This window comes from Schistocerca piceifrons, chromosome 4 (genome assembly GCF_021461385.2).
Source record: "Schistocerca piceifrons isolate TAMUIC-IGC-003096 chromosome 4, iqSchPice1.1, whole genome shotgun sequence".
NCBI lineage: Eukaryota > Metazoa > Arthropoda > Insecta > Orthoptera > Acrididae > Schistocerca > Schistocerca piceifrons.
Window position 1 is genome coordinate 318,078,356 of NC_060141.1, and position 25,987 is coordinate 318,104,342.

Here is a 25,987-nt window from a genome sequence, read left to right on the forward strand (position 1 = left end):
AACAGTACACACGTTATCGTCCACAAAACATGTCTGTCCAATACCAGACTGCTTAAACATTATAGCTATATCAAACATTACTAGCCTTTCTTCTGAGTTTGTATATATCGTCTATATCGATACTGTTTTATCGTTCAGTCGCATCACGCTAGAGTGAAGTACCCACACACATACGTAAAATAGTATACATATTTGACGTCTTTTCATACCGTTGAAGTCCCAGTCCCTCAAATTGGTAGAATATGATTTATGTAATCCAGTGCACGAATGAAAGAAGTTGTTGAATTTTTTTTAAATGCACCACTGCACGCAATAATTGTTGAAGTCCTAATTTAGAAGAAAAAAGACCTTACTCCAAAATAGAAAGACTGAAATAAAATGCATTTTTCATACGCCACATTGCAATTAAGTCTTTTAATCCTCCCTAACAAACAACAATTACAACAAATTTTTACGTTCCTTAGGATCAGTATATAGATGTATATTTGGTATCCTTTCTACAAATAACGACCCTGCTGATAATATGGAGAGAAATTTTTGAACACTGTAAACAAAACATCTTAATTGAAGACAACAGACAATAGTAAGTACATTTATGTTGTAGTCCTATAATCATACTATCGCTTCTATTGTTAAGTTATTCCAGTTGTGTAGCTGTATAGATTGAATTTAGTTACCTAAGAGAAAAAATGCTTATATTCTCTAAAGATTTAGAGGCACATGCATACGTTTACTTGTGATTACATTTCGCTTTAATTTGTGACAAGGGATTGCACTGCATACATATGTAATCCGTGGGAGAGCGAAACGCTGACCTACATAAACGATCCGCAGAAGTCGCTTGTCAAAGGTCTGACGTCGGCATGTCGTTATCTTAGGCTTCGCAGACGCATTGCAGAGACTGGAGAGCGATGTTTTGATTGTATGTCGAGTGTAGCAGTTCGTCTCGTTAAAACTGACTGGAGACGTGAAATATGGTGAATCATTCAATTGCGGATAACCCTATTATGGGTCATCCGCCTCATTATCTGCACGAATTACCTGTAGAAGATGAGGAGAGGTTGGAGAACTTATTTAAAACGCTGGACACTGACGGAAATGGAAAAATTGACATTCACGATCTTTCAGCAGCTCTGAAGGAATTCGGTGTCCACCAGAAATATGCCCAGGTACGGAATCAAATTACTACAAACTACTTGTCTACATGACAAGTGCTTTAACGCCGCTGTTAATCGTTCATTTCTTCACCATTTCCTTCTTATACCTCAGAAGAACAGGGATGTTGGAACTAATAATTATTGATTTAGGACATCGAAATCCATGCCATTAGAAGCTACCACCGAAATAATTTGCAAGATTTTATATACAGCGCAAACTATGTACGTGCATCGTGAACTTGAAGATTGTTTTGTAGCTGCTGTCAGTGAATTTGTATTTCCCAGTCGTTGCTGTGAAGGAATTATGTTTGGGTAAGCGAAAAGCACAGAGCCTATTTCTTGTATATATGTACCTAGTAGTAAGTGTCTGTGCTGGGTTCTGAGGTAAAGTTCGGGCAAATTTATGAGAGAAGCGCCACTAGTTAGACAACGGCATAAGAGATACCGAGTCTGTCATGAACTACATCTAAAAGTTCATGCCAGCAGTCATGATGCGGTAACATCAATTGCAAATTAGCAATGATCATAGACAAGCAATTTTTATCACTCAATAAACTATAAATATCAGAATAAGACAAATGAAATGATATTCTACATTACCCACATGTGGCGAGGTAACTTGAAGCCTGTGTAATAATAATAATTAAATTTTATTGTCATTCAGCTCGTAACAGCAATAAAGACAAGAGCATACATTTCATATTGTAATTTAATTTACATGAAATGGGTTAAAGTAGAAACCACATGTTACAAAGCAGTATTTACGTATTCAAAAAATTTATCAATAGTGTAAAAAGGGTTGTTTACCAGTAGCTTAAACAATTTGGCCTTAAAAATATTTACAGGTAGTTCTTTAAAATCTTTGCTTAGTCGGCTAAATATCCTTAGCCCAAGGACTAGGGAGGAGTTCTGTGATTTACATTGTCTATGATGTGGCATGTCTACGCATGTTCTGTTTCTAGTATTACAGCTGTGAATATCACTTCTCAGTACAAACTTTGAAACATTGTTTCTGTTGTACAACAGAACCTTATAAATGAATAGGTTTACTACTGTCAGACATTGCAGTTTAATGAATCGAGGTTTACAGTGTTATGATTTACTGGAATCGGTAATTATTCTTAATACTGTCTTCCGAAAAAGTAAAATGTCATTTATGTGACAACTACTACCCCACAATAAAATTACATATGATATAATGCTTTGGAAGAAAGCAAAATATGCTGATCTTACATAGTTCTCTGGTACATGCCTTCTCAAATTTCTAATTAAATAACTCTTGAACGTCTATACCCAATATATTTTGATGTGTGGCTCCCAGGACAATTTGTTGTCAGTAGTAACACCTGAAAATTTAATGGTTCCTAATTCATGGTGGTTAGGGATCTCCTTCAAGCTAAAGTAAAGGTCCTTGGTTTTACTTCCATGTAGCAAGAAAACATTCACTCTTACTGGTAGGTTAAAACTGTGTGCCAGACCGAGACTCAATCTCGGGACCATTCCCTTTCGTGGGAAAGTGCTCTATCCAAGCAGGACTCACGTCCCGCGAAAGGCAAAGGTCTCAAGTTCAAGGCTCGGTCTGGCACACAGTTTTAATCAGCCAGGAAGTTTCATATCAGCACACACTCTGGTGCAGAGTGAAAATTTCATTCTGGAAACATCCACTCTGAACCACAGTGAAGATTGAGCAAGGATATTTTCGGTTAGTGTTTACAGTGTGGCTATATCTTAGCTTTTATTTACGAAAGTTGTCATTGGCGTACAGTATTGTGAGAATTTATGAATAAAGGCAGATCATTAACAGAAGCAATAAAGGTCGAAGCACCGACACATGGGGCACTTCAGTCCTAACATAAACCAAATTTGACTTCTCTCTACCAATGCACGCAACTTGTCGGCAGTTATCTAGGAAAGATTTAAACATATTTATACTGTTGGTGTCAAAACTATAGCAGAGTAGCTTAGTCAACAAAGTGTTATTCTCTACACAATCGAAAGCTCTGCTCAGGTCACAAAACGTAGCCTGGGCTTAGGTCCTAGTCTCGAACACATCTAGGACGAATCTTACTAGGGAATCCATTGCATCACTTATGGATTTAACTGTCGTAAAACAAAATTGTTTATCGATGATTATATTTGATTTGCCCAAGAAAACACTAACTCGATTATTTATTATTGAATTTTTAGTTTATCAGGGAACTGACTTTCAACTAGAAATTTATTTACACAATAAGTTAAAGGCTAAATTACACTGTCAGTAACATCTTTCAACAAAGTACATGACAAATCGTAGTAATCAACACCTGCTGCAGGTTTGAAATTTTTCACTATTTTCAGGATAGTGTTGGGACACTTCTGTGAAAATTCTCGGGAAAGGCTTTTCAAAGCAGTTGATGAATCTCTAAATTATAACTGGATACATGTTTTGCAGCACCTGCTTGCATCCACATACAAATCATTGGTTTGACTGCTACCAAATTTTGACCATTGTCAGTTTTGCCAATTTTTTTATTTTTTTATTTTTTTTAAATTTTTCTGCAGTGTTTTTTTTTCATATTTAGAACTTCCCCCATGCTTCAGTTTTGAGACACAGTTTATGTGACATGTTAATGTATGCTGCTGCATACAGTTATAGTACTGCTGCTTACTGAAAGAATAACTTTTTTTTTGGTACATCATCTAGAACCTTTCTTAGAATTTAGACTGGCTACAGCAAGAAAGCTTTACTGAATAAGAGGAATGTAACATCTAATATAAATTTAAGTATTAGGAAGTGTTTAAGTTTTGGAGTGTAGCCATGTGGGGGAGTGAAATGTGGAAGATAAATAGTTCAGAGAACAAGAGAATAGAAGCTTTTGAAATGTGATGATGTAGACGAATAATGAAGATTAGATGGGTAGGTCATATAACAAACAGTGAGGTGCTGAACTGAATTTGGGGAAGAAAGTTTAAGGTGCAACTTAACTAAAAGAAGGGATCGGTTGATAGGACACATTCTGAGACATCAAGGAATTGCCAGTTTGTAATGGAAGTAAGTGTAAGAGATTCAAACAGGTAGGAGTTGCGGTAGTTATGCAGAGATGAAGAGGCTTGCACAGGACAGAGATGCATGGAGAGCTGTGTCAAACCAGTCTTCAGACTGAAGACAACAGTGGAAGTTCATATTTCCTATTTTAAGAGCACACTGTTAACAATGACGAAGGTAGCCTCAGCCTATAAGGATGGTTTTGTATATTTTATTCCAAGGGCTGCATTCCACCAATGTACTACACAGAATATTTTGGTGAATATATTGAAATATTTATATATTTTCCTATAAGTAAGTTTTACAAGCAATCACTACTTTTGTGTATTTAATTTCTATTGTGCTGCATCTGTTTTTATTCACCTACTTTGGACTACCCGTTTTTTTTCCCCCTAAGCTTATTTTACTTCAACAATATAGAATATGTACTTGGGTTGAAGTGCCACTTTTTCCAGTAGCCTAAAGTAATAGCCAGGTCCCACAGCATTCCACTGTCTTCTGTATTGACAACAATATTGCACATAAATTCTTGTGATCGGTAACTTGACCGTGATCAGTTCCTGGCCTAATGGCTTGAGCATTACAGAAGCAGTGTCTGGGCTCTGGTTTGTTGCACCATACACCCTTGCATCCTACTGCTTTATTCTTCAGTGCTGTCAGTCAGTTTCTTCAGCTTACAAAAAGTAGATGCTTACCAAATAGTAGTCATGTGGCTTGGATAAAATATCTAGTGTGGATGAGATATCTAAACAAATTTCTAAATCTCCCATGTGATTCATTAAGTATGTAATTGGACTGGGCAAACAACTGTATTAAAAGTGAGAGGGGACAGAAGTTTCAAATTATGGTATAAACCAATATAATGGATCATCATTTTTATTTAGGTGCTGGACACTACCATCCAGTCTCTGTTCAGAGCCATAGTGGTAAAATATGAGCTGCTTTAAAGAATACATCATGGATCATTTATGGATTATGCAACATTGTAAGAACTGTATGTTAGTCTCCCTTATTCTTATTAAGGGAACTTTCTTGTTGCAGGTGGGCAGAGAAATGATCTACTTTAAAGTTTGATAACCATTTGCATTCCGCTATAATATTTTAACGATTGATCAAAATTAATTCTTCTTTCCGCTGACGCTCTTTTTTTGGAAATGGAGTTTGGTGATATGGCAGTGATGTGGAGGAACCTAAGAGTTCATTCACTTGTATGTTACAGTCTATGACTGAGTCATCTGAACCGGCTGTGACTTGTAATCAAGGGAATAATGGTATTTTTATATCTCAGATTGTGTCTTTGGGGCTACTTAAAGTAAATCGTTAAACTCTTCTTGTCCTGTTTTGGAAGCATTATACATTAATAGCTTCGTGATTGACACCTGTGGTGGAGGGCCGAGTTGCCAGCTTGTCGTAACATGCCACCTGTTCATGCAGTTGATAGTTGCATGTGCACAAAAAAATCTTATTCACAGTTGTAGCTGCCATAGTCGGTGGTGGGGCCGGTAGTGGTGGAGGCCACAGCTGCTGCCTGTTTTTCCCCCTCCCCACCCCGAGGACGATGGTTCAAACCCGTGTTCGGCCATCCTGATTTAGGTTTCCCATGATTTCACTAAATCGCTTCAGGTTCCTTTGAAAGGGCACGGCCAATTTTTCCCCCACCCATCCCTAATTTGGTGGGACCAATGACCTCACTGTTTGGTCCCCTCCCCCAAATCAACCAACCAACCCTCCCTGCCCCCTCTCACCATGTTGTGGAGGACCCCACATGGCCCCCTCCCATCTGAGCAGCCTGTGTCACCTGGCAAGCTGTGCTTGCACTTACTGTGCAAGCATTGCAGCTAGCACATGGAGACTAAGAAACAGGTGTGATTGGTTGACAACTGTCTCCTACCACTAGACTCGCTGAAACATCAATCACAAAGCTATTTTAAGCTAAGTATAATGTTTTTATTTTCATGCCTAGTATTGCTCGTGAATGTAGAGATACAGGTGTTTTTGGAGTCTTCTATTTCTTCACTTTGTGTAGAGTCATGGAGACTAATGACCTCAGCAGTTGAGTCCCATAGTAAAAAAAAAAAAAAAAAAAAAAAAAAAAAAAAAAAAAAAAAGAGAGAGAGAGTCATGGACTTTATTGCTACCTTCCTTTAGGATAATGCAGTAGATCTCACAAAAGCAGGAGGTTGCAAAGCCTCCATTTCCTCTTTGGTTGGAGCCTATAGAATTCAGTTCTTCACTTTTATCTTTTGTTGTTCTCTTCCATGCACCTGTGTGTGTGCACTTGAGCAGTTTATTCATTTTCAGAGGAATGAAATATTCTGGCTCATGGGCATCTTTTCCACGTCTTCCATAGATTTCCATTTCTTGACATGCTAGTGTGGTGTGGCTGGAGCTCTCATGTAGAGTTGTTTCCTAGGGCATCCCCTTTGAAAGGGCTAATGTAGCTCTACTGTTTCTAGAAATAGTGGTGAATCTTAAAATAGAAGCAGTAGTTTTTTGTAGTTTCACATAATTTTTTCATGGTGTTCCTTATCCCTGAGTCCTTCCACTTCATGTTCCTTTTATTATTATTCTGTATCAATCTCCATGATGTCTTTACAGCTAACAGCAGCTGCACTGAAGATAAGAATGTCAGGCTTTTCCACTAGTATGTGATATTAACCTGAATTCTGGCAGAGGTTTCTACCCTAGAGAACACTGCTGCAAAATCATAAAACTCCCTACAACATTTTATAAAACTTAAGATACAAAGAATTGACATCTTTCCAAATGACACCTCTTCTTTGTGTAGCTAAATAACTTTTCTGGTATTCGTATGCCATGTTATTCATTTAACTTTGTCTTGCCCACACAAGTCTCTGTAAGTTTAGCTTATCAAGCTCTTTTTGTTGCTTGTGTTTGCAGACAACCTTCCCAAGCTTTTGTTTCGTTTTGTGTGTTCATGGTCCCACAAGACACTAGGGAAGTTAATATCCTCAGAGATAGAACAGTGCTTGCGTAGGTGTCACAAAAAAATAGTATCATAAGATCCCCATTCGCGCGCGCGCGTGTGTGTGTGTGTGCGTGCGCGCGCGCGCGCGATCGCGCGCGCGTGTGTGTGTGTGTCCGTGCGCGCGCGCGATCGCGCGCGCGTGTGTGCGTGTGCGTGCGTGTGCGTGCGTGTGCGTGCGTGTGCGTGCGTGTGCGTGCGTGTGCGTGCGTGTGCGTGCGTGTGCGTGCGCGCGCGCGCGCGATCGCGTGTGTGTGTGTGTGTGCGCGCGTGCGTGTGTGCGCGCGCGCGCGCGATCGCGTGCGTGTGTGCGCGCGCGCGCGCGCGCGCGCGCGCGCGCGCGCGATCGCGTGCGTGTGTGCGCGCGCGTGTTCGTGCGTGTGCATGTGCGTGCGCGCGCGCGTGCGTGTGCGTGTGCGTGTGCGTGCGCGCGCGCGGGCGCGCGTGCGTGTGTGTGTGCGTGTGCGCGTGTGCGCGCGCGTGTGCGCGTGTGTGTGCGTGTGCGCGTGTGCGCGTGTGCGCGTGTGCGCGTGTGCGCGTGTGCGCGTGCGCGCGTGTGCGCGTGTGCGTGCGCCCGCGCGCGTGCGTGCGCGCGCGCGTGTGTGTGCGTGTGTGTGTGCGTGTGTGTGCGTGCGCGCGCGCGTGTGTGTGCGCGCGTGCGTGTGTGTGTGTGTGCGCGCGCGCCATAGTGAAAGGTGAATATGGGGTTTAGTTGTGGACGTTTGCCTTTATGTGAACAGTACACACTGTCCTACAAATTGCCACATTTCTGTAGCCATGTGAAATTGCGTCGTCACACTTGAAGTATGATACAGAAGTCAAAGTACTTGAACCATGTGGTTCATAATGAAACAAACAAAACTGAACAAATGCTGAGATTTTCCCCTTGAAAAGCATGCAGCTAGTTTCCTTATTCAGTGTCTAGTCATGTCATCGATGTTGCATTAAACTGCTCTATTATGCATACCAATGAGGTAAATCATGTGAGACAGCTCTTCACCAACTCATTGGGAAGGTGGAAAAAACATTTCACTTCCAAGAAATAGCTCTCTGCATCTTCCTGGATATTGAGGGGGGGGGGGGGGGGCCTTCAGTAACCTTAGATTCCATGGTAAGGGCAGCAGAGGTGCATTACCTGGGGACCACTATGTGTAGATGAACCAGGGCCATGCTTAGTGAAAGGAAGGTTGAGGCTACCATGATGAACGAAAAGATGCTAATTAACACCATTAGAGGCTGCCCACAAAGAGGGGTTTTGTCTCCTCTATTGTGGAATCTAGTGGTGAACGAACGCAATGAGGAACTAAATTCTAGACAATGCTTCTGCCAAGGATACGCAGATGACCTTGTCATAGTAATACTTGGCAAATTCACTGACAGTTAGGAATATGGCACGAGGAGGATCGGACATTGTGAAAAAATGGTGCATTAAAGAGGATCTGAGAGTTAATCCTAAGAAGACTGTTGTGGTGCAATTTACGAGGAGACATATTCAACACTCAAGTTGGAATCTAAAGCTCTTCGATGAAACTCTACCAGTGAAGAGGATAGTGAAATATCTAGGGGTAACCTTGGATGAGAAGCTAACTTGGACCCCTCACATTAAGAGCATCTGCTCCAAGGCAGAAAGTACTCTAGTGAGTACTAAGAGGGCTTGTGGCAAAAACTGGGACCTAAGTCCCAGGGGTACACACTGGATATACACCACAGTGATTAGACCTACGATTTCCTACGGGGCCATAGTGTGGTGGAAGAAGGTAGAACAGCAGGTTGCTGCCAATGAGCTTGCTAAGGTTGCAGAGATTGGCCTGCTTAGCCATAACGAGTGGAATTAGCAGCACACCAACCGCTGGGATGGAAGCCATGCTGGATATGCCTCCACTTCACCTTTGGGTCAAGATGGAGGTAGCAGCTGGGCCACGCAGACTTAAAACTGGCAAAAAACTGGGTCTTATTCAGATATCCAGAATCGCACACTAACATAGTGGGTGAGGTAAATATAGGAATGGCTGGGAAATGCCTGCTGACTATATAATAACTCCCAACTTCTTCGACAAGCCTTGCAACATAATAATTGGAAGTAGGGAGCAGTGGGAAAAAAACAGTTAGACACCATACGGAGAACATCGTTTGGTTCACCGATGGGTCGAAAACAGATCAAGGCATTGGGGCAGGGATGTACAGGGTTCAGCCAAGACTGGAGAGCATCATGTCTCTAGGAAAACTGGCCTCTGTATTCCAAGCTGAAATTACTGCAATCAGGGTATGTGCGGAGGAGAATATGCATAGGTGCTACAATGACCGTAGCATCTACATCTATTCAGAGAGCCAGGCAGCCCTGAAATCATTGGCAGCTCCTGCAACAAGATCTAAGATTGTTGCAGATTGCCACAGGGCTCTGGTGGAGCTAGGGGGCAGCAATAGGGTAAACCTAGTGTGGGTCCCTGGCCACTCAGGGATCTGTGACAATAAACAAGCTGATACATTGGCTAGGATGGGGGCATTAAATCCATTTATTGGACCAGAAACTGTCCTGACAATCACCAAGGCTATGATCAAATGAGAACTACGGAACTGGCTTAGGAAACAGCATGTAGGATATTGGTCCAAGGTCCAGAAACAAAAACATGGTAAGGTAATGATGCCCAAGCCATGTTTTAAAAGAAGCTCTGTAATCCTGGGATTGAACAGGAAAGAGATCAAACTCGTGACTGGACTGATGACCAGCCATGGAAATTTCAAAAAACACCTATACACAATGGGTATAATGAAAGAGGACCCTAAATGTAGGTTCTATGATGAGGGTATAGAAACTGCATCACACCCAGTCTCAAATGCATGGCATTGGAGAGTAAAAGATACAACTAGACCTGATGAAATTCTGTCTAACAAAAAACTGGTAGAGAGACTCCTTGCACCATTTAAGGGTACTGCTTGGCTTTACTAGATGCACAGAGAGCGATATCGCACAATAACCCTAGTTTCGGTGCAGGCAGTGGTGGGTCAGAACCAAGCTGTTTTAGCTTCCCTGTTAAAATCAATCAATGAAGCAATCAAACTGTGATATTTCTTACTTTCTTCTCTCATAACTGTTTATTGGACCAATGTAGAGCTAGCGAACTTGGCAAAAGGTCAAGAGACAACTGAATTGCTTTAGAACTGTGTGGCTGTTACGAAACTATACATGCCCTGATCTTCAGTACAGGCCTTCTTTCATGTAAGAAACTTAGGCAGTGGAAAGTTGGTGGAAACGGCTACAGTAATTTTGATCTTTACTATAAGAGAATACCCAGATTTCCCCCTCCCAAAGGCAGGCCCTAAGTACATTCATGCTGATCCAGTACTTTTTAATGTCTTAAAACACTGTTTGGGAATATGACCCAAAGCTAATTTTTGTGGAACAGTTTGTTTGTAACTGTTAGTGGATGATTTCATCTTAAATCATACAGGTCATGCAGCTTGTGGTCATGAATTTATGTGGAAAAAATATATATTACACCTCTAAATCATAAATGTTAAGAAATAAAGTATTTTCTTTTTATCTTAATTTTCGTAAATAGTACAGCCCTTTGAAAAATGTATATTTTGTAAATAACTCTTAAAACAGTAGAAACAAAAAAATATGACTAATAAACCAAGAGTACTCTAAACCTGGCAGATGTTCTGCGTTGCAGCTCCCTCTTACTGTATTGAAATGTAGTTAACACCTGCACACTTCTGGGCTTCTTGTAACTTAAGACAAAAATACAAATTTAAGTTAATTTTTCCACGTAAATTTTTTTTTTCCTGATTTGGGAAGTCGCAGAATGGTATCTTCCGTCATATTGCCAGTTACTACTGATGTAATTATAAATACAATTTTCTCTGCTCCAGCTATCTGCGTCACATGAGTATTTATTACTAAAAATTGCATTTTTGTGAGTTTTTAAGAATTATTTACTTGAAAACCCCCATCTGAAAACTTTCAAGAATTAAACAAAATGTTGTTTGGTTCTCTCTGTGGGCACTACTCAGGAGGAAATAGTTATAGGAGAACAGAAACTGGAATTCTACACATCAGAGTGTGGAATGTCATATCCCTTAATCGGGCAGGTAGGTTAGAAAATTTAAAAAGGAAAATGGATAGGTTAAAGTTAGATATAGTGGGAATTGGTGAAGTTTGGTGGCAGGAGGAACAGGACTTCTGGTCAAGTGAATAAGGCTTATAATACAAAATCAAATGGGGTAATGCAGGGGTAGGTTTAATAATAAGTACAAAATCGGGATGCAGATAAACTAATGTGAACAGCGTAGCAAACTAATCATTGTAGCCAAGATAGACACAAAAACTGTACCCACCACTGTAGTAAAAGCCTATATGCCAACTAGCTCTGCAGATGAGGAGATTGAGGAAATGTATGATGAGATAAAAGAAATTATTCAGATAGTTAAGGGAGCCAAAAATTTAAGTCATGGAGGACTGGAATTTGATAGTAGGAAATGGCAGAGAACGAAAAGTAAGAGATGAATATGGGCTGTGGGGTAAGAAATGAGAGGAAGTCGCCGGGTAGCATTTTGCACAGAGCATAATTTAATCATATCTTATAGTTGGTTTAAGAATCGTGAGAGAACGTTTTATACTTGGAAGAGACCTGGAGATACCAGAGGATTTCAGATTGAGTATATCATGGTTAGACAGAGATTTAGCAACAAGATTTTAAATTGTAAGACACTTCCAGGGGCAGATGTGGACTCTGACCACAATTTATTGGTTACAAGCTCTAGATTAAAACTGAAGAAACTGCAAAAAGGTAGGAATTTAAGAAGATGGGACCTGGATAAACTGAAAGAACCAGTGGTCGTAGAGTGTTTCAGAGAGAGTGTTAGGAAACAATTGACAAAAACAGGGGAAAGAAATATAGTAGAAGAAGAATGGGTAGCTTTGATAGATGAAATAGTAAAGGCAGCGGAGGATCAAATAAGTATAAAGATGAGGACTAGTAGAAATCCTTGGGTCACAAGAGATATTGAATTTAATTGATGAAAGGAGAAAATGTAAAAATGCAGCCAGTGAAGCAGGTGAAAAGGAATAAAAAGTCTCAAAAAGTAGATCAACAGGAAGTGCAGAATGGATAAGTAGGGATGGCTAGAGGACAAATGTAAGAATGTAGAAACATATATCACTATGGATAAGATAGTGTCTACAGGAAAATTAGAGAAACCTTTTGAGAAAACAATCACCTCTATGAATATCAACAGCTCAGATGGAAAACCAGTCCTAAGCAAAGAAGGGAAAGAAAGGTGGAAGAAGTATATAGAGGGCCGAAGTTAAGGAAAGCCAAAGCTACGTTTGTAGCCTTTGTAGTAGACTTACAGAAAGCTTTTGACAATTTTGACTGGAATACTCTCTTTCAAATTCTAAAGGTGGCAGGGGTAAAATGCAGGGAGTGAAAGGCTATTTACAATTTGTACAATAACCAAATGGCAGTTATGAGAGTTGAAGGGCACGAAAAGGAAGCAGTGTTTGAGAAAGGAGTGAGAAGGATTGTAGCCTATGCCCAATGGTATTCAGCCTGTATGTTGAGCAAGCAGTAAAGGAAACAAAAGAAAAATTCAGAGTAGGTATTAAAATCCATGGAGAAGAAATAAAAACTTTGAGGTTCGCCGATGACATTGTAATTCTGTCAGAGACAGCGGAGGACTTGGAAGAGCAGTTGAATGGAATGGACAGTGTCTTGAAAGGAGGATATAAGATGAACATCAACAAAAGCAAAACGAAGATAATGGAACGTAGTCGAATTAAGTCGGGTGATGAGGAGGGAATTAGATTAGGAAATGAGACACTTAAAGTAGTAAAGGAGTTTTGCTATTTGGGGAGCAAAATAACTGATGATGATCGAAGTAGAGAGGATATAAAATGTAGACTGGCAATGGCAAGGAAATCGTTTCTGAAGAAGAGAAATTTGTTAACATCGAGTATAGATTGAAGTGTCAGGAAGTCGTTTCTGAAAGTATTTGTATGGAGTGTAGCCATGTATGGAAGTGAAACATGGATGGTAAATAGTTTATACTAGAAGAGAATAAAAGCTTTCGAAATGCTGTGCTGCAGAATACTGAAAATAAGATGGGATATAAATAATGAGGAGGTACTGAAGGGAACTGGGGAGAAAAGGAATTTGTGACACAACTTGACTAGAAACTGGGATCTGTTGGTAGGACGTTCTGAGACATCAAGGTATCACCAGTTTAGTATTGGCAGGAAGTGTGGCAGGTAAAAATCATAGAGGGGGGACAAAGAGATGAATATGCTAAGCAGATTCAGAAGGATGTAGGTTACAGTAGTTATTCGGAGACGAAGAGGCTTGTGCAGGAGAGGTTAGCACGGAGAGCTGCATCAAAGCAGTCTCTGTACTGAAGATGACGATGAAGACAATGACATTGTTTGGTTAATATGTTAGTAGTCAGTGCAAACACAGTGGGCAATATTTTTCTATGTAAATTGTTAAAAATATTTTAACATTCTGCATATTTCATATCACTGAATTTCTAGTGTAAAATTTGTATGTTGGCACCACTGTCTTCAGTGCTCTTCTGTTTATAACAAATGAGTTAGAAAAAAAACAAAAATGAGGTGACTTACCGAACGAAAGCGCTGGCAGGTCGATAGGCACACAAACATACACACAAAATTCTAGCTTTCGCAACCAACGGTTGCCTCATCAGGAAAGAGGGAAGGAGAGGGAAAGATGAAAGGATGTGGGTTTTAAGGGAGAGGGTAAGGAGTCATTCCAATCCCGGGAGCGGAAAGACTTACCTTAGGGGGAAAAAAGGACGGGTATACACTCGCGTGCACACACACATATCCATCCACACATACAGACACAAGCAGACATGGTCTTTAAATGTGTCTACTTGTGTGTGTGTGTGTGTGTGTGTGTGTGTGTGTGTGTGTGTGTGTGTGTGTGTGTGATTCCTTACCCTCTCCCTTAAAACCCGCATCCTTTCATCTTTCCCTCTCCTTCCCTCTTTCCTGATGAGGCAACCATTGGTTGCGAAAGCTAGAATTTTGTGTGTATGTTTGTGTTTGTTTGTGTTTGTTTGTGTTTGTTTGTGTGCCTATCGACCCGCCAGCGCTTTCGTTCGGTAAGTCACCTCATCTTTGTTTTTATATATAATTTTTCCCACGTGGAATGTATGTATATATATATATATATATATCACACACACACCATTCTGCATAGAGTTTTATGTTTGGTTTGGAAGACTTTTTGTTAGTGAGGAAATACAGTAGTGAAAGAGTGAGGTGTGTGGACTATGATTTAGACACAAGAAGAAAAGTGAAACACTTCACAATTGTTGGAAATCTTTGAGGTATTGCAGAAATACCTTGGTCCTCAAGTAATGATATTAGCATCACATCCATTGTGTAAGAATTGTTACTACAAGAAGAAATTCAGTGACAGCCCACCTGAACAATCACCATAGCCCAAATGTGAAATTGAAGAAGACAGTGCAGATGTTCCTGGGAGTGAAGTTGTTGATGTATTGAATGTTTGCATTTCTGCTGTAGCCACAACTATATCCCCCTTAAATGTCCAGGAAAGGTAAGAAGCACAAGGAGGAAACAATATGTAAAAAGAAAAGTGGAAGAAATTGAATTTTACAGAAGCAACATCTCCAAAACTTTGTAAGGTGTATAATGCAGATGCATTTGGTGCAGAACATGAAGATAGTAATATGTGCATGAAATGTGATGTGTGGTTTCAAAACCTAAATAGTGCTATCTCAGCATATGGATTAGCTACTCCAAGTGTTAGTACAGAAATACATACTCACTTCTTCAGATTATTTGATTTCAAAAGCCAATAAAATAAAGAACGAGGAAGGTATTTGGGCATGCCCGAATTCTTACTGTGGGCATCCGTTGCAAGATAATACACTTACTGTTGCACTGGACTATTACCTAAGTGGTGAAAAAAATTGCAGCAGGCGAAGTCCTAACCAGGTAGATGCCATCTCTGTTTAGTGATAATGGGGGGGGGGGGGGGGAGGGGGAAAGTTAGAAAGGTGTAAAGATATATAACAAGAGCAATAAGAGAAGGATGTCTCCTAATGAAAAAGGAGAACCAGGATTTAAAAACTGGTCTCACAAAATTCTACTCCTCATGACCAAAATGGGTAAAATGCCAGCCAGTGAAGGAAGCATGCACATTTATTTACTGCACTAATTTGAAACTTGTTTGTTTCGCCATAAGCAGTGACACACAAAAAAGTATAGAGATGGACCCAATGCTTTTGTGTATGTCTCAAGAGCCGCAAGATAAATGTTGGTTGTGGGTGTGTGCAGTGTGTCCTGGTATTGAAGTGATGACTGTTGAAGCATTGCACCTTCAGTATACTGAAAATGACATAACCTATGCATTGAGGGAGGGAGAAGAGTTGGTGAAGAAGACAGTAGAGTCATAGGAGTTTGTTACAGAGGTTAGGCATTGGGTCATGAAAGGAATAGCTCATCATAATATCTGCAGGATTTAGAGACTGGCCATACTGACACATTAGTTCTTCGTTTTGGCTTTGCTAAGAATTGGTCTGTTGCTTCACAGGAAGAAATTGAGTTACCAATGACAAACATCACTGGTATCAGTATTCACATGTGTTGCTCACTTCCTTGTAACATCACACGGTTTTGCAATTGTCAGTAATGATGTTATTCATGACATAGCGCGTGCATGCTACGCTGTCAGCATGATAATTAATGACAGTCATGCAGTTTTCTAAACATGTGTATGTGACTGATGGTGCAGTATCTCATTTTAAAAACCACTTTCAGCTTCGAGTTTGGTCAAAACTGTAGTACACGAATTAGGACAAAACATGGACAGGTCATGGAAAAAGTGCATGTGATGGGGTACGAGGTCTCCGTAAAAATCTTGCAACAAGATTTAATTTCCAGCATGAGACTGTTAATGCTATGAGAGATGCTACTGAAATTGTACACACCATATTGACATTAGTGACAAACATGTAACTCTTAATTCTGACTGAAAGTACATTAAGGGAATTCCGTTAGAAAAAGAGAAGAGTGGTCTATGTAGCCTGTGGTAGGAATTCAATAAAGTCATTACTGGGTTGCATCATGGAGTGGCATATACATTGCAAGAATGGTTCTCCACAAAATGCAGCCTGTTACTGTCTGTTAAATGCAGAGACCACAGTATACCTTAGAAAACTTTGTACTGAACCACTTCATTTCTTGTGTACATGACAATCAGTGGTGGGTGCAACAGATAATTAGTCTCTCTCATGAGCTGCAAGATATAAGAATCTTCTTTATGACACCTCATGGTTCTGCTAATGGCCATAATCAAAAGATCACTGTGCAGTTCCCATTTTCCAAGCACAGCTGTTGTTGGATCATCCTTGTCTGTGTGCAAATTCAGCTCATCTCTAAAAGTTCAAAGAGAAGCAGATGAAAAAAACAAATGAACTCTTTTCGACAGTGCTGTGTTGGTTGTTACATTGTAGGCAATTTTAATTTGTGGAAAGTCATGAAGAAGTAAAAGCATGACAGAAGACAGTAATAGTTTGTGAATAATATAATAAAAAGAAAAATGAGTATAAATATGCTCTATATCTCATTTTTGTTATAAAATGCTTTCAAACAAAATTGTGAATTGTTTCCCCACTTGCATATATTGCTGTAAAGTAATTGTTTTGGTTCATAAATGCCAGTTTTGCATGACAGTTACTTAAAATCACCAATCAGTTTAAATATTTGTCCATGATTTTTTGAGCGAGGTCTACCTAAAAAATTTCTCGCGTTTTGTACAGACAAGTATTGCGTACTCTGATTGGTCATTCCCTAAGTACAATGACCTATTAACATACCATGAAATTTTTAGAACATTTATGATGGGAGTTTTGGAGAAAATAATGTCTAAATAACCAAAAAATTTAAGATTCGTTCATCTTTATGAACAAATATTTTGACAGTTTAAGAATTACGTACAGTAATGTCATAGCTGACAGCAGTGCTTCAATTTTATCATTTCTCAAGACAGTTAACATCCAATGACTATTCATATTTTCAAAACATAATTTTGAAATTCGCAAAATGTTACAAATTTTCATAGTTTGTTTTTTTAAAAAAACTTGGAAGTGTGTATGTATTAATCATGTTTCATATTATTGGGGACAAAGTATTCATTGAAAATAAATTCAAATCTCTTACTTTGTTACAATGTTTCAATTTTCCCTTTTGTTATAACATTTTCACAAATACTCTCATTTAGAGAGGTCTGTAGTGTTTTAACAAATCAGAAAATCAAAATATTGTAGTTTTGGAGAGTATCATGTGGAACTTCAACATGTATTTTTTCAGCTAACTTTGAAACAGTTATGTGACACATTCACTCTTGACCTTTATGATTTGAGATGAAATCGCCTTAGCTAGTTTGAGTACTGCAAAAAATTATGCCGTAACTGCGTTTCATGCATTGTACAAGTACATGGAAATATGGGTAACAAGGTGACTACTATACCTTAAAATGAAAAAACACACTTTGTCTTAATATTAATTTTCCTATAAAATAAATAAAAAATGATTTTAAAGGCTGATGACTGGATGAACCCCAGTGTGTTGTATTACAGAGGTATTTACACTTGCAAATGTACCATCCAAATCAGGGATTCAGTGAATAGTGCCGCAGGCAGCAGAGGTTAGGAACACTTACTGTGTCATCTCGGAGAGTAAATAAACTTGTTAACCTCTAATGTGTTCAGAATGTCATTTGTTGTTGGAAGGTAAAATCTAACATTTCTAAGTAGTTTCATTGTGAATTAAGAATGGTGTCCTTTTATGCAAATTATCAATTCCATGCCCAATAAAATCCACCAGAAGCAGGAATTTTATATGAAAGCTGTAGGAAAAGTTTGATAGCAGTTACTATTGTTACTGTTGTAACGTAATAAGTAATGCTGATTGTACAATGGATACTTCTTGTGCTGGTGAAGACGCATGTGAACTATATATACAGTAACTGTGGTAACGGTGTGTGTCCATTTCCCTTCCTTCATTTCTAATAAAATGCTCTTAATCTGTTTTTGTTAGGACTTAACTAGATGATGAATTAATTTCCTCTCCAGCTAAAGTACTGTACAGTACTTGGTAGTTATGACATGCTAATTAAAGTACAGGGTGTTTATAACTAAACTTTTGTTAATGTAGGTTAATTCTTACAGAGAAGAAAACAGCTGTTCACATGATTTCCAAGATACACTTTACATTATCGTCCGTTTTCGATTTTTATTATTCCACTGTGATGAAGTATTTTTGGTGTGTTGTTGCCCTACGGTAGAGAAACAGTGTTAGAAGTGCCCTATGTGAAAATAACTAACCGTCTGATGATGAACTTTCCAGTTCGAAACCGGCAACGGCGCTGTTTACCTAAATAAATAGCAGTATTCATAGTGGTTGGTTGCTGTTTTCTTCTCTGTAAGAATTAACCTACATTAATTGTACACGCCCATGGTCTCACCATGTCAGTTTTAGAGAAAATAGCATTAAACTTTGTTACTTCAAAGCCCCTCCCCCATGAGAAATGATTGATCATAGGACAGTGAAACTTTTTCGAAATGTTTGTAAGAACATGTACAAGAGAGGTAATGAATAAACTATTGAAAGAAACACATTTTAATTTCCACATCAGAGGGTAACATTTGTTAATTGTCTGACACAGTTAAATTTCAGGTTACAAATATTGCTCAGTGTGAGGAGCGTCTGTATCCAAAATAGCCTGGAACTGCACTAGAGGTTGTTCTACAGCTGCCCAAAATAATGGTGGGCCACGGAATGTTTAGCTGTCATGATACAGCATGTGCACTGCTTGAAGATCACACATTGCATCCAGCATTCTCAGCTGTGGCAAAGTAACTTCAACAATTAGTGGCACAATTGGCCACCAGCCTCCCCCAGGAGCAATTTCCAAATCACCAGTTAATTCAAACTTCCAAATCATTTTCTTCAGTGCTGGTGCAGAAAGAGGACCTCACCTGTTCCTTTAGTGTATTTGCAATGAGCAGCAGCGCTGTTGCTGTTTTGATAACAATGCCTTAAGAGTAAAGCTGTGCTCATCTTCTCTAGACCCATGTTGACTGTTTGCAACTTTAATGCACACTGATACCTGTTTCAACCTTACGTCGCTGTACCAGTACAGGTGCCCAGTGGAAAGCTGTGACTTTAACACTACTTACAATGCAAATCTGCAGCTCAATCTGAACAGCATTCTTATAAAGTTGGGTACCCATATGGTAAATAGTTTCCAATCTAGATTGGTTCAGGTTAGAACCACTCTGTATATCATATTTTAAGTGATTTTTTATATGAAGTTTGAAACAGCTTATTGTGGTGGAGAAGCCCCGAACTGACAAAAATTATGCAGACTTTATTTCACTGAAAATAAACTATACAGGTCTTTACTGAACATTGGCTGTCTCCACTCGTTCTGAATGAAGTAGTGTGCTGAAACACTGCTTATGTGTATATTTACATTCCATAGCATGTCACAAAAGTTACTTCAGTACACTGTTTCATGTATTATGATTGGAAGATAACTAACGATTTGTTGAAACCAGTTGTGGTGTGAAGCTGTGTTGCTGTAACATCGAGTGTGCCAAGGTGGTGTTTTTTTCAAGACAGTGTGCAGAGAAACTTCGTGAAAACAGCATGTCTTGTTGTTTTTGACGTCCTATTATGATCCTCTTTATCTTTTAAGGAGAAAGGTGATTGTTTGTAATTTTCCATATTCTCTGAAGCGTGGAAGAAATACAAGCGAATCTTGAGATTCAAATATTTACCAGTTTTTGTGCTTTGTGCATATAATTATGAAAAAGAAAAGCTTTGTCCAGACTTTTGTAAAAGCCTTTTAGTTCCCCAAAACAACCACCACCACATCATCAAAAAGGAAAAAGGATTTATGAGAGAATCGAAGAAGATATAGGACGCAAACAAAAGAAATCATTTACTGGATCCTCATTACTTTATCCTGTAGGAAGGAAACTGGAGGAACCCACAATGTACCTCCAGAATTTTAATAAATGTTGTAGGATGATGTCAAACATGTCACCCTCTGTGATTACAAATTGTTGTTTCTATTATTGTTCTGTTTCCAGTAGGTATGGTTTTCTGTTTTTCGTCCTTTCATCATTTAATCAGTTCTCAATTATTCCTTCACTCTGTTTTGTTCAGTGCCACTTCCTGGTATTTTCAACCTCTCAATCCTGACCCCCATGACATGCCACATGATGCTTCAGTGTAGTTTTGTACTGCCCATCAAAGAGTTTGCAGCTGAGTATTGTGTATTACTTGGCTCTTAACAAGCAGTTGATATTGTTTTCATTGTGGTCTTCAGTCTGAATATTGGTCTGATGCAGCTCTCCATACTACTGTATCCTGTGCAAGCCTCGTCATCTGCAAATAACTACTGCAACCTACATCCTTTTGAACCCACTTATTGTATTCATTTCTCTGTCTCCTTACATAATTGTAACCACCCTCCTTCCCTCCAATACTAAATTGATGGTCCCTTGGTGTCTCAGAACATGTTCTATCAAGCAATCACTTCTTTTAGTAAGTAGTGCCACAAATTTCTTTTCTTCCCATTTCTATTCAGTACCTCCTCATCAGTTACATGACCTGCTCATCACATCTTCAGCATTTTTCTGTAGTTCAGACATTTTAGGTGACCAGTGGCAAGGACAACAGTAAAATGAAGACTTTTCACATGCAAGATACTGTATAATATATTCCAGTGAAATATTTGTATTTCCTTTCTCTTAATAAACATTTTCATAATTTAACTCTTAAAGAATGATATTACTTAACTTGCATATGTCATGTGTTAATTTTTCAGAAATTTTTGGAACATTCTGACCAAAACAAAAGTGGAGATATCAGCTTAGCTGAGTTCATCCACTATGTAAGGGAACACGAGAAGAATCTGAGGTTACAATTCTCAAGCCTGGATAAAAATAAAGATGGTAAGTTGAATGTATGTTAATATTGAATGTTGACCTAGGTGGTGGGATTTTTATAACTACTTTCTGGAGTGAAATTTAGGCTACCGGAAGTCCATGTCTCATTTATTTATAATGTACTAGTAAAACTACTTTGGTGGCATAGCCAAGTTACAAGTTTAGCCAATGAATTTATGCCACTTACTGAGTTGACATTTCCAGTCTTACATTAAACGTTTTAATTCATGTCATAACAGAGTAATTTTTATATATAAGCAGTTCAACTCTTTCCCAGTGTAGTTTATGTTCGTTGCTTGGTACAAGATGTGCTTCATAGTGTCAGTTTAATCAGTGCTGTACTGTTCATGACCCTGTTGTTTAATATTATATGCAAAAATGAAAATGAGGCCTGCGGTGTGTCCTTTTATCTGAAGTGTAGTGCCCACATTTTTTTACATTTTTTTTTTTTAATTACAGAACTGAATTTCGCTGGCAGAAGGTAATCTAGTTTAATCATTTCTCTGATGGTGATTATGCAAAACCCTTTGTGTAACATGATAAAGAAATGAGAAGATAACCTCTCATTGCATAAATAAAGCACTAAACAAGAAGCCATACATTACATCTTATTTTTCTCAAGTTACATTCTTTAAGTCTCATTTGCTAGCTCTCTTTATTTGGAATTGCTGTTGCTACATAATTCTTTTGTGTTGATTACATTAAAGAGCAAAAAACTGCTACTTACCAGTTAGTTGCAGACACATACACAAAAAGGACAAAAATTATACATTTATTTGGAAAATCACTCATCTCCTCAGCTCCAACGAGACACTACTGTGTTTAATTTCCTCTCATACTAGAACTAGTGTTTATGACAGCTGTTGTTTGTGTACGCCTGTTACTGTTCAATAAGTAAAATTATTTCCTTCATGAAATCATATTTTTGTTTCAATTAACTTTTTGTATAAGTTTTACTGTATTTTAAAACAATTTTTCTTGAATCTTGTAGTGGATGTGCTGTACAGGAACCCTGATACCTGTTTACTCATTCTTTTCCTGTCGAAGAAGGGAGGATGAAGACAGTAATTCTCTTATATTATTAGCATATAATTGTGTGGATCCCCCCAGGGGGTCCACAACTCTTTTGTGGATACGTGCGTAGCGAGCACGGGACCCCGAGCTAATGTGGCCCTCCTTCCTTTCCGGGATGCATCCCTTCCTTTTCCGCATCCTTCCCTATCCCCCATCTTCGCCCCCCCTCCCCTCACCACTGGCTCTTTCCTTTCCTTTCTCCCCCTCTGGGAGTATGGTTTGTGCCTACGTCCGGAGACGGACGCTCGTTAATTTAACGCATTCTTCGCCTTCCCTGCTTCTATGTCTTCATCCTTCCTTTGTCCTTCTCTTTTCCTTACCTCTTCTCTTTACCCTTTCCTCCGCTGCGGCGTTTGAGACCTCTCTTCTTTCCTTTCGCTTTCCTCGTTTTTCCCTTTCTCTTTCTTCCTCCCTGTGCGTGTCTGAAGGCCGACCCACGCATTTTCATGCGTAGCCGGTGATGGGGTAATGCATAATTCCCCGCCCCGGGTAGACAGGTAGGACACGTACGTACCCCCTGGTACCGGCCAGGCCCAGGGAGGGGTGATTACCCGAGCTGATACCTTCCAAAAGTGCCGATTGGTCCCTCCATCCGTTTATCGGGAGGTGTGATCTGAGGTGTGAACAATCACCTAAGGAGGGAGTGCCCTCAGAGAGGGCCCCCACAAGGGAGGAGCGCGCCATCGGAGACGCCGGTAATCATGGGGGATTCTTCCGCAATGGTTTCCTCACCTTCCACTGTCTGCTCACAAGCGTAAGTTCGCTGAGTCTCAGCCACAGACAGTTCTTCCATTGTTGCCACAGTTCCTTGTTGTTTCTTGGTCTGACGAAGGTCACGACTTCTCCACGGTCAACCCTTTCATTATTCAGAAAGGTGTCGACGCAATTGCAGGTCCTGTAAAGTCTTGTTCCAGATTACGGAATGGCACCTTGTTGTTAGAAACAGTCAGTGCCCTCCAGGCACAAAAATTGCTGCGTACTTCACTGCTCCACACCTTCCCTGTCCGGGTTGAAGCTCACCGCACTTTAAATTCCTCGCGTGGAGTTGTTCATACACGCTCCCTCGATGGATTGTCTGACGAAGAAATTCAGCACTACCTGTCTGACCAGGGCGTAACGGCTGTTCATAGAGTTACGAAAAGGGTTGACACGAACATCATTCCAACCCGCACTGTCTTCTTGACATTTGACAAAGTTCAACTCCCATCGAAAATCAAAGCAGGCTATAAGATAATTCCCGTTCGCCCTTACGTCCCAAACCCTACGCGTTGCTATCGGTGTCAGCGGTTCAGTCACACCAGCCAGTCCTGTTCCAATCCGGCCAAATGTGTTACGTGTGGCAAGGATGCCCCTGAGGGTGCTTGTCCACCTCCATCCCCTCGCTGCATCAACTGTATGGGTGACCACGCTGCTTCCTCTCGAGATTGCCCCGTTTATAAAGACGAAAAGCTCATCCAGGAAATCAGAGTGAAGGAAAAGGTGTCGACCTTTGCTGCTCGAAAATTATTCGCCAGTCGACAGCCCACCGTGCCTCAGACAGGAAAATACAGCGCTGCCCTTGCTTCTCCTCGGCCAACGAAGGAGGCGGCCACACAGACTTGCGACCTCACCTTTAGTGCCATGGTCGTCAGATCGGCCAACGCAAAGATCGCCCGTTCAACCTCACCACTTTCGCCTGCCCACTCTATGGCTCACCCTTCATCAGGTTCTGCTAAATCTCGAGCCCAAAAGTCAGACACCAAGATTTCGAAAAGAGCATACTCGTGAAGAATTTTTACGTACCCCAACTTCACAACCATCGGTTCCTCCTCCATCTAAACATCATGTTTCCAAGAAGGCTACTAAGAAACCCAGTTCATCTCCTTCTCCGCCAAGGTGTGTCCCATCTACAGCACCACCTGGTGGAAATCGCCCTCAGTCGTCTTCTGTGTCACCGAGGCGCACTGCTGGCGGCCGATCAACCGGCCGATCGCTGGTGGCAGGAGCTGCTCCAGAACAACCTATGGATCAGGATCTTCTGCCTTCGGCTGAATGCCATTCCATGCTGTCGGTCGCAAGCTCTGAGCAGTCGATGAGTTGACAGCAACCTTCATCACATTCCTCCATTTTCTGTTCACCCTATGTCCATTATCCACTGGAATATCCGCGGCATTCGAGCCAATCGGGATGAATTGTCGATCCTCTTACGTTCCTACTCGCCGGTCATCTTTTGTCTTCAGGAAACAAAGCTGCGTCCCCGTGACCGCTTTGTTCTCCCCCATTTTCAGTCCATCCGATTTGATCTCCCTTCTGTTGAAGGCACTCCAGCCCATGGAGGACTCACGATTCTTCTCCATGATACTCTCCATTATCACCCAATCCACTTAAACACTCCCTTCCAAGCTGTCGCTGTCCGTCTTTCCCTTTCTGGATATACCTTTTCTCTTTGTACTGTATACATTCCATCGTCCACACCAATGGCACAAGCTGATCTCCTTCATCTTCTTGGTCAGCTTCCACCCCCCTATTTGCTGGTTGGGGACTTCAATGCCCACCACCCGCTTTGGGGATCTCCACATCCTTGTCCACGTGGCTCACTATTGCTAGACGTCTTCCACCAGGCGGATCTAGTTTGCCTCAACACTGGGGTCCCTACATTTTTATCTGCCTCCATGACAAATTTCTCTCACTTGGACCTTTCCGTCGGTACTGTTCCGCTAGCTCGGCACTTCGAATGGTTCGCCCTTGACGATACACACTCGAGTGACCACTTTCCATGTGTCCTTAGACTGCAGCCTCAACTGCCATATATGCGCCCATGACGCTGGAAGTTTGCCCAAGCCGATTGGACACTTTTTTCGTCTCAAGCGACATTCGATGACCGTCACTTTCCCAGCGTCGACGATGAAGTCACACATATTACCGACATTATTCTTACAGCTGTGGAATGTTCAATACCACGCACCTCCGAATTGCCCCGGCGCCCCCCAGTTCCTTGGTGGAACGAGGCGTGCCGTGATGCAATACGTGAGCAGCGACGTGCTCTTCGCGTTTTCCGCCACCATCCTACTTTGGCCAACTGTATCCGCTATAAGCAGTTCCGTGCGCGATGCCGTTATGTCATCCGCGATAGCAAGAAGGCAAGCTGGAAATTCCTTATTAGCTCATTTAACACCTTCACTCCCTCCTCGGAAGTTTGGAGTCGGCTTCGACGGTTATCAGGCGCGCCTAGTTTCTCCCCGGTCTCTGGGCTCACTGTCGCGCATGATACATTAGTGGACCCCGTCGCAATTTCTAACTCATTGGGTCGGCACTTTGCTGAGATTTCGAGCTCTTCAAATTACCAGCCAGCGTTTCTCCCGAAGAAACGTGCAGCGGAAGTGCGACCTCTTGCTTTCTCCTCTCAAAATCGTGAAAGCTACAATACTGTTTTCTCCATGCGGGAACTCCAACATGCACTCTCTTCTTCTCGCTCCTCCGCCCCAGGACCGGATGGCATCCACGTCCAAATGTTGCTGCATTTACCAACCCATAGTCTGCGTTACCTCCTTCGCCTTTATAATCGAATTTGGACTGACAGTACTTTCCCCAGACGATGGCAGGAAGCTATCGTCATTCCTGTTCCGAAACCTGGAAAGGACAAACATCTCCCCTCTAGCTATCGCCCCATTTCTCTCACGAGTAGTGTATGTAAGGTTTTGGAGCGCATGGTGAATTGCCGTTTAGCTTGGTGGCTGGAGTCACGAAGTCTTTTAA

General features: G+C 40.7%; 1 protein-coding gene across 1 annotated transcript in view; it reads left to right on the forward strand.

Annotated features, from left to right (window-relative positions):
- The first annotated feature begins 855 nt into the window (after nt 1–855).
- The window catches only part of LOC124795195 (calcium-binding mitochondrial carrier protein SCaMC-2), a 241,085-nt gene continuing 215,953 nt past the window's right edge, over nt 856–25,987 (forward strand). The window contains exons 1-2 of the mRNA XM_047259101.1: nt 856–1,169; nt 21,058–21,184. Coding sequence (XP_047115057.1) covers nt 975–1,169; nt 21,058–21,184 — 322 coding nt within the window. The 5' untranslated portion in view covers nt 856–974. The remainder of the gene's footprint in view (nt 1,170–21,057; nt 21,185–25,987) is intronic.